At 39.8% G+C, this 9921-nt stretch overlaps 1 protein-coding gene across 1 annotated transcript in view; it reads right to left on the bottom strand.

Moving 5' to 3' along the window:
• Window positions 1–3575: 3575 nt before the first annotated feature.
• The window catches only part of exosc10 (exosome component 10), a 57538-nt gene continuing 51192 nt past the window's right edge, over window positions 3576–9921 (bottom strand). The window contains exons 24-25 of the mRNA XM_048561400.2: window positions 7517–7587; window positions 3576–6209 (exon numbers count right to left, since the gene is read on the bottom strand). Of these exons, the coding sequence (XP_048417357.1) occupies window positions 6179–6209; window positions 7517–7587 (102 nt within the window). The 3' untranslated portion in view covers window positions 3576–6178. The remainder of the gene's footprint in view (window positions 6210–7516; window positions 7588–9921) is intronic.

Here is a 9921-nt window from a genome sequence, read left to right as displayed (position 1 = left end):
AATGCACAGAGGAATGACATGTTCAGCAGAGTATGTGGTTGAAGATAAATAAATTTGGTGCTTTAAATGTATTTAGAAACCTCTGAATGTTGCATTACATAACAAGACCACAATAATGGGGAACCAGAAAATGGCAGAAGAATTGAATAAATACTTTGCTTCAGTTTTCACAGTCGAGAATACTAATAGCATGTGAAAATACTATAAATAATAAAGGGACTAAAGGTGGAGAGGGAAGGAAATAAACATATTAACTAACAGTAGAGAAGAAGAATTATGAAAACTAATGAGCCAAATGTTTCTAAGTTCCTTAGATCTGATGGAGTGCTTGCTATGATTTTAAGGGAAGTAAATTCAAAGATAGTGGAGGCACTGGAGTAATTTAAGAATCCCTAAGTTCTGAGAGGATTGGAAAACTGCCATTGTAACCTGTCCATTCAAAATGGGAGGGAGTCAAAACAAAACCAGTGACTATAGACCAGTTATCTTAACATCTGTCATTAGGAAAAGGCTAGAGTATATCACAAGACAAAGTTGAAAAAGGGCTGTTCTCTCATTGGAGAGAGGAAGACAACTGGTGGAGGTTGAGAAGGAAAAGCCTCATGGTAACCCCAGGCAGTGCCGGAATTAGACGCGTGCAGTTAGCATCAGCCTGCATCACAAACCAGCCATCCAGCTAAATGTGCTAACCATCTATGGTTGCTCCCATATCCAATGGTTTCATGGTCTGTCTTACCAGACACCCTACTCCTTCACTTGCCTTCTCTATCGGTCAAAGTGATTTTGGGATTTCTAAACCCTGCAGTATGGTACCTATTGCTATTGAGGTGTTAAGGTTGGTTTCAGAATCAATCCATTCTGCTGATGGCCGTGCACGTAAATGAACTGGAGTGGAATGCATCAGTTAGGAAGACCTTTATCTCAGAGGATTGATCGGAAAAGTCCAGTAAAGTGGCCAATGTTGTCTGCGTCAGAAAAATGACACTAACTAGATTACAATCTCAGTTCCTGTCACGGCAATAATGCTCTAATTACCTTACTGTGCTGTAAAATTAAATTCTCTCCCTTCAAGCAGCTGTTGAATGGATCTACAATACAAAACTACATTTAACCTGGTCTAAAAGTGGTAGTTTCTTGTGGAGACTGTTTAAGGAATAGTTGTTGCGAGTGATGAATAAATATGTCCCTCTGAGACAGGCAAGAAGGGGTAAGATAAAGGAACCTTGGATGATGAGAGCAGTGGAGCTTCTCATCAAAAGGAAGAAGGTAGCTTACATAAGGTGGAGGAAGCTAGGGTCAAGCTCAGCTCTAGAGGATTACAGGCAGGCGAAGAAGGAGCTCAAAAATGGTCTGAGGAGGGCCAGGAGGGGGCACGAGAAAGGCTTGGCAGAACAGATTAGGGAGAACACAAAGGCATTTTACACTTGTGAGGAATAAGAGAATGGTCAAAGAAAGAGTAGAGCCGATCAGGGATAGCATAGGCAACTTGTGTGTGGTGTCTGAGGAGGTAGGGGAAGCCCTAAATGAGTTTTTTGCTTCTGTCTTTACGAAAGAAACGAACTTTGTAGTGAATGAAACCTTTGAAGAGCAGGTGTGCATGCTGGAATAGATAGAGATAGAGGAAGCTGATGTGCTGAAAATTTTGTCAAACATTAAGATTGACAAGCTGCCAGGCCCGGACCAGATTTGTCCTCGGCTGCTTTGGGAAACGAGAAATGCAATTGCTTTGCCACTTGCGAAGATCTTTGCATCCTCGCTCTCTACTGGAGTTGTACCTGAGGACTGGAGAGAAGCAAATGTAATTCCTCTCTTCAAGGAAGGAAATAGGGAAATCCCCGGCAATTACAGACCTGTAAGTCTCACGTCTGTCGTCTGCAAGGTGTTAGAAAGGATTCTGAGGGATAGGATTTATGACCATCTGGAAGAGCATGGCTTGATTAAATGCAGTCAACACGGCTTTGAGAGGGGCAGGTCATGCCTCACAAACCTTATCGAGTTCTTTGAGGATTTGACTAGAAAAGTTGATGAGGGTTGAGCTGTGGATGTGGTGTATATGGACTTCAGCAAGGCATTTGATAAGATTCCCCATGTTAGGCTCATTCAGAAGGTCAGGAGGAATGGGATACAGGGGAACTTAGCTGTCTGGATACAGAATTGGCTGGCCAAAAGAAGACAGCGAGTGGTAGTAGAAGGAAAATATTCTGCCTGGAAGTCAGTGAGTGGTGTTCCACAGGGCTCTGTCCTTGGGCCTCTACTGTTTGTAATTTTTATTAATGACTTGGATGAGGGGATTGAAGGATGGGTCAGCAAGTTTGCAGACGACACGGAGGTTGGAGGTGTCGTTGACAGTACAGAGGGCTGTTGTAGGCTGCAGCGGTACATTGACAGGATGCAGAGATGGGCTGAGAGGTGGCAGATGGAGTTCAACCTGGATAAATGCGAGGTGATGCATTTTGGAAGGTTGAATTTGAAAGCTGAGTACAGGATTAAGGATAGGATTCTTGGCAGTGTGGAGGAACAGAGGGATCTTGGTGTGCAGATACATAGATCCCTTAAAATGGCCACCCAAGTGGACAGGGTTGTTAAGAAAGCATTTGGTGTTTTGGCTTTCATTAGCAGGGGGATTGAGTTTAAGAGTCGTGAGATCTTGTTGCAGCTCTATAAAACTTTGGTTAGACCGCACTTGGAATACTGCGTCCAGTTCTGGTCACCCTATTACAGGAAAGATGTGGAGGCTTTGGAGAGGGTTCAGAGGAGGTTTACCAGGATGCTGCCTGGACTGGAGGGCTTATCTTATGAAGAGAGGTTGACTGAGCTCGGACTTTTTTCATTGGAGAAAAGGAGGAGGAGGGGACCAAATTGAGGTATACAAGATAATGAGAGGCATAGATAGAGTTGATAGCCAGAGACTATTTCCCAGTGCAGAAATGGCTAACACGAGGGACCATAGTTTTAAGCTGGTTGGAGGAAAGTATAGAGGGGATATCAGAGACGGGTTCTTTACACAGAGAGTTGTGAGAGCATGGAATGCGTTGCCAGCAGCAGTTGTGGAAGCAAGGTCATTGGGGACATTTAAGAGACTGCTGGACATGCATATGGTCACAGAAATTTGAGGGTGCATACATGAGGATCAATAGTTGGTACAACATTGTGGGCTGAAGGGCCTGTTCTGTGCTGTACTGTTCTATGTCCTTGATGTACTGTAGGAAACGGAAAACATATTGAACTGTAGTTTACAGAATAGGAGGCCTATTTGTTGGTCCAGTGTCTCTATAACGAGGAATCCAGAGCTACATACATTGTCTCATGCCATTCTCTGTAACCCTGTATCTCTCCTTTTCAACCGTTTGTACCTTTGTAAAGGCAAAGCAAAAAATGGCCTCTCAGCTTCACTGAAAATGGTTCTGACTGCATGTGTCCTAGATAAATGCATTGTCATGTAGGTAGGACCAGTGCAGTATGAGTACATTTACCACTTACTGGGAACGATACTGAAAGCAGTTGAAAAAAATCTCAATTTTATTTTTCATAGATCAGTGAAGGCTCATGATCAAAGCAGAAAATCTATAGCTAAAACAAACTGGTTGGTTACAATTACATTAGTAGAACCTTGCAGTATAAGCATTGTTGTAAGGAAGGAATTGCAGCAGTGACTACAGTCAAAAGAACTTCACTCACTGTAAAGCACTTAGAAACACCTGGTTTTTGTAAATGTTGAATATGCACTTAAACACCCTGTCATGTTGTAGGTATGTTGCAGCCATCCTCTAAATGTAGATATCTACAGGCCTTGCTTAAATTGAGCGTAGAGGAGAAAATCCAATTACGAGTCTAACTAGAACAGCATCTTGTATTAAAGAAGCAGTTCATTGCATGTTAGTAATTTAGTTACAGATTACATTGATAATGATAGACATTGTTAGAAACTAAGAGGACCACTATGATATTAGGTATTGGCATCCTCAGTATTAACGTTTTCAGATCCATTTACAGAAGTGAGAGGTGCAATATAAATGCAAGTCTTTGAATCTGTATCTGAACTAAAATATTTTGACATCAACACCAGATGTTAAAACCATAAGACAACCGTGAGACTTGGGAGCAGAAGTAGACCATGTAGCCCATTAAGGCATTTCTACTATTCAATGATAAAGCTGCTCTGATAATTCTCAACTGTACTTTTCCACCTTATTCAAATAACTTCTATTCCCCTGGAGGTTTTTAAAAGCCCTGTGGTTAAAAAAAACTTGCACAGATTCACTATCTTCAGAGAAAAAAAAATCTTCTCATGTTTGTCTTAAATGGGAGACATTCACTGAGATTAGGCTCTCCAGTCCTAATCCATCCATACCCCCAAGAATCTTACATATATCAATAAGGTCTCCTCTCATTCTTCTATACTGCAGTAAGTACAAGCAAAACCTACTCAACTTCTCATAAGATGATCCCTCCATATCCAGGATTAAGGGAATGAGCCTTCTCTGGACTGCCTCCAACATCAGTATATCTTCCTTTAGCTGAGGGCTATTCCAGGTGTGGTGTGATGAGTGACTTGAACAGTTTTAAGCAACACGTCACAATTTTAATAATATAACCACTTTGAAATAAAGGCCCACATTCCATTTGCCTTCCTTGTTATCCGCAAACTTATGTTAACTTTTTGTGCTTCATGCACTAGTATGCCTAAATCCACCGATACTGCACCTTTCTATTTAAATAATATTCAGCTCTTGCATTCTTCCTAAAGTGTATAACTTCAGATTTTCTTGTATTATATTCCATCTATCAAGATTTTGCTGACTCACAACTTGTCTATCCCTCCACGGACTCCTCGTGTCATCCTCACTACTTGCCCTCCCATCTATTCTTTTTGCCATTTACAAACTTGGCTTTAGTAGTCAGTTCCCTTAGGTGAGCGATGTTTATGTTCTGTAAATAACTGTGGCCCCAGTACTGTTTTTGTAGCCCTCCACTAGTTTCAGGCTGCCATCCTTGAAATACCCCCTTTAACTGCCTTCAATTAGTTCTCTGTTCATGCTATTAAGTGACCTTACATGCGACACTTTATCAAAGGCCTTTTGGAAATTCAAATGTTATATCAGCTCCCTCTACCTACCTTTTGTTACCTTCTCAAAAAACTGCACATTCATTCCTCGCTATCTGAAGATTGACAGGGGTTGGTCTCAGACCGACATTTTTGTTTTCCCATTGACTTGCCCAACCCAACTGCACAATCCTTTTGCAGTAGATTTACACTGCAGCAGAATCTATTTTTGTTACCCCGGGAGGTCAGCTGTGATTGCCCCTTCTCAAAGCCATGCTAACTCCACTTGATCAGGTTATATATCTCTGAATGCTTTGCTATTACGTCCTTTATAACACAGACTTTAACACTGCCCCCACAGCAGATGTCAAGCCAATTTGCTGATAGTTTTGCCACCAGACATTCTGCTGACATCTTTCACCATGACAAGAATAATTTCATATTGTACAGTATTAGCTTGGTCCAGTTGTTTTAGATAACGTTTACAAATACCATCAGAATCTGTATTTATAACAGATCTATCAAAATGCCCCTTTCTGCTCCATTTGCAATCAACCTTCATATTCCATCCCCCTTTTATGCTCTATTTTATATGTCAACACCAGTTGCTATTTAAAAATCCTGTGGTCAAATCTTTCAATGGGTGGATATGCTGTCAAATCACTTTTTGATCCTGTGAGCTAGAGTCCAACTGCAGCAAAATGGTTACACAAGTATTTCTGGTGCTTATGTAATAAACATGGTAGCACTGTTTGCCAAGCTGTGTTAATGATAAGCTTTCTTCTATCAATAAAGGACTGGAAATTTTGTTAAATTTAAACAGAATTACTCAGCAGCTGTTAATCAGCTTTTTAACATCTCACCAATCATTATAACAGAGAAACAAACATTAAATGCATGGACAGCAGTTACCCGAAGGTGCCAATTCAATGCTGTGATAAAATTAATAACAAACCAAAACCAAATTTAACATTTTTTTTAAAAGGTTTATTGTATAAAGCTTTTCTCACAGTGCAACAATGTCCAAGAAATTCTAGAAATTAAAACCAAATCAAGTACATAATATTGACATGGAAATATTAATAGTCTTGGTAGCAAAGGTGGTTTTGATCAGTGCAGTCTGACCTCAATGCTCTATCTCTTTGGCCAACTGTGCCTGAAGCCTCTATACAACAGAGAATAGGAAAAACATATAGAATTAGTATGATACGATATAACTAGATTTCAAATTTCTGACAATTCCTGACAGAGGGCTAGGTTGTTTGCAACGGCTTTACAGAACACTCCTTCTTTCAATGACTAATGAAAATCTCATCCATTAAATTGTTGAGGAAGGCATCAACTAAAAATTTCAAATCTGAAATTGATAAATTTCTGTTAAATTAGACTATTTACGATTTCAGATAAGGAAAATAATTGGAATTAATAATGTATCAGACATGATCTGTGTGTCCTGGTCCAAATATCTTCAACTGCTTCATCAACCACCTTTCTTGCATAATCAAGGCAGAATTGAGGATTTTTGTGGTGATTGTACCATTCCTGACTCCTCAGATACTGAAGCAGTTCATGTGCTAATGCAGGAAGACCTGGACAATATTAGGCTTGGGTTGAAAAATGGTAAGTAGCATTCACCCACACAAATGCCAAGCAATGATCATCTCCAACCAGAGAGAATTCAACCATCGTCCCTTGACATTCAATGGTGTTACCATCACCGAATCCCCCACTGTTAATTAGGGATGACCATATTCCATAGAACAAATGGAAGAACAGTGCAGGAAACAGAGTGGCTTACTCTTATTCTGACGTTTTTAAAAAGAACTAAGCAATGGGTTAAAATTTGCAATTTATCATGAGTTAAGTATATTTTCAAATACAAAGTGAAAATGCTGGAGAAACTCAGGTTTGGCAGCATCTGCACGGAGGGAAACAAAGAATCTTTCGAGTCTGATACATCTTCTTCAGAGTTGTACATTACAAATCTGTCAATTTCAGATTTGTAAGTTTTAACTGGCCCCAGTCTCAAAAGCTTTATGGAGGAGAGATTTTGTTTAAATGTGAAGCACATTTTCACTTGTTCATTGAGAAGACACAGGCTTATAATGGATACTTAAGTCAAATATCTGCTTTTAATTACCAGGTTCTCAGACTTTATACCAGTGTTTTTACAATTGTATTCAGTAATTTTGTTTGATTTACTATGAACGTGGAAATCTGTAGCTTCACTTAGAAAATACAAAATGACTGCTCTTTTCTCTGTCAGAGGCGTACACTTGAAATTAAAAGCGCGTTTTAACATGAACCTTCTTAACCCATGTTTCTTCTGAAGCATTGCAATGCATTGACTACAGACTTGTAGCATCCAATATTACTCTTTCAAATAGGTGGCTAATGACCAACAAAACCGAACACATCCTGGTGTAAGCACGAGACTTCATTAAGTGAAAGCTACCTGTACAAAACACTGACCTATCTGATTTGCTACTGGTGAAAGTCATGCTTCTGTTTCCTGCAGATTGACGATTCTTCTTTCCTGTTTTCTAAACAGAGAAAACTTAGTTAGGATTATTTAACAATACCTAAAGCCTTCAATTTCTAAATATTAATAAAAAGCAATTACTGTACATAGTACCTCTTCTGACTGGGGCAAAATGAAGTCAACACTATAAAAATCTCTTTTTTCACCACCGCCACCCTCCCCCCCCCAACCCCCCGCAAGTTTGCTTAAAAAACTTACCAGAAGTAATTTTGATGGGAATCATATGGAAGTGGAATTTTCCATTTAATTATGGAATTAATGTAACATGGGAATCTGGAGGTATAAGTGTTTGAATCTTGCCGAAACAAAACCCTGATATATGAATGCATTTGGGCACAAATTTGGACAGTTACAATCCTTACCAATGTGGCTAGTGTATTCTCTCCTTTTGTGTTCTTCACATTAGTTTGAATATTGAAGTAATTAGAATGTGTTAAAGTTCTGCCTCAAGTAATTTGCGATACAAATTAATCAGTACTGCCAACCTTTTTTTAAAAAAATGTATGGGGAGCTGATGCTGCAGTGGTAATATCAATGGGCCAGTAATCCAAAGAGCCAAACTAGTGCCTGTGGGGGTCTAAAGTCCTAACACTACCATCAATTGTTGCAATTTCTTTTACAGAGGGCAATCTGCCATCATTACCCGGTCTGGCTTAGATTGACTCTAGAGTTCCAGAAATGTGGTTGATTCTCAGCTGCGCTCTGAAATGGTTAGCAGGCCATTCAATTCAAAAAGGTACCTCAAAATGATTTACTCAAGGGCAATCTGGAACAGGGTTTGCCAAATTTCCATATGCCATCGGAGAATTAAAAAAAGTCAGCTGAGAAATATTTTTCTAAAATAATGGGAAGTGGATCAATGTTAGAAAAGTTATTATTTTAAAAAGGGTGTGAGTGAATGAGACTAAGTGGATGGAATTCAGAAAGCTGATGGGAAATGCAATCAGCTGCCGTGTGGCAAAATTCAACATTTAATTGAAAATCCATGCAGCATAGTTTAAAATTCTGAAATATTGAACAATGACAGGCAGTTTGGACAATCTATCAATGTGCCTACTGACCACAATCTGAATACACATGAAGCTGTAGCCAGGTTTAAAATAGTGATGTCACACATATGCATTATAAACTGTGCCTTTTTAAATGAGTAGTACAGATGCTGTAATTCTAATTTTTGTTTAAAACGTATGCACGGGTTTGGATGACTGGTTAACTGTAGATGACATTTCACAATGAAGGATAATAGCCCTGCGATGTCACAGCAGACCTAAGACAATAGGCTTCTCATGCCCAAGTGCAAATTCACAGAAAGATACCATTTACAAATGACGTAGTTTTCAGAACCTACAGGGAAGGATAGAATGTGGCAAATATCACACTCATGTCAATACATACTTATCAACTCTGCTAACACACGTCACCAAGTGATTGAGTACATATTGAATATCACCCACATTACACAGCAAATGTTTATTGTTACACAAAAGCTGTCACACTTTTAGGGTTTCCTAAAATACTTCAACAATCAACCAATAACATGAAATACAATTATGGTGAAGACAGCAGTTAATCTATGGATGACAAGGGGCAGCAAATGAATGATCACCTATCAAACTGTTTTGGCAGAACATTCAGCGATAAATACTGGCCAGGACACTGGGAGAATGAACTGTTCTTCAGAAATAATTGTCACTTAATCCTATCAAAACCACATGAACAATAAGGTGGGGCCTTGATTTACTAGCCCAATTCAGGGAAAAGTAGTTCTAACAATACGATATGCCCTCATCATAGAAACCCTGCAGGGTAGAAACAGGCCCTTCGGCCCAACAAGTCCACAGCAACTCTCAGAGACCACCCAGTCCCATCCCCGTATAACCCACCAGATCTAAACATCCCTCAACACTATGGGAAATTTAGCATCTTTGGGCTGTGGGAAGAAACCAGAGCACCCAGAGGCAACCCATGCAGACATGGGGAGAATGTGCAAACTCCACACAGACAGTTGCGTGAGGGTGGAATTGAACCCAGGTCCCTGGCGCTGTGAGGCAGCAGTGCTGACCACTCAACCACCACGCCGCCCTCAGTACAGCTCTGAAACATCAGGCTCAATTACATAGTCAACTGTTGCCATAGCTTGCACCCACAAATATTTTCGACGAGTGTAGACTCCTGAGATATGCTAAATTTTCACACCAACCATTACTGATGGTTTGAGGAGAAATATTTTGCTTTAAAAATTACAATTATGTTTGGATATTGGATGTGTTACTCAGATTCCTTACGTTTCCATAAAGATTTTGGCCACGTGCAGGTCATGTAATTTCAACAGGGA

This window comes from Stegostoma tigrinum, chromosome 28, assembly GCF_030684315.1.
Source record: "Stegostoma tigrinum isolate sSteTig4 chromosome 28, sSteTig4.hap1, whole genome shotgun sequence".
NCBI lineage: Eukaryota > Metazoa > Chordata > Chondrichthyes > Orectolobiformes > Stegostomatidae > Stegostoma > Stegostoma tigrinum.
The sequence above is the reverse complement of the archived record's forward strand: the minus strand, read 5'-3'. Positions and strand labels throughout refer to the sequence as shown.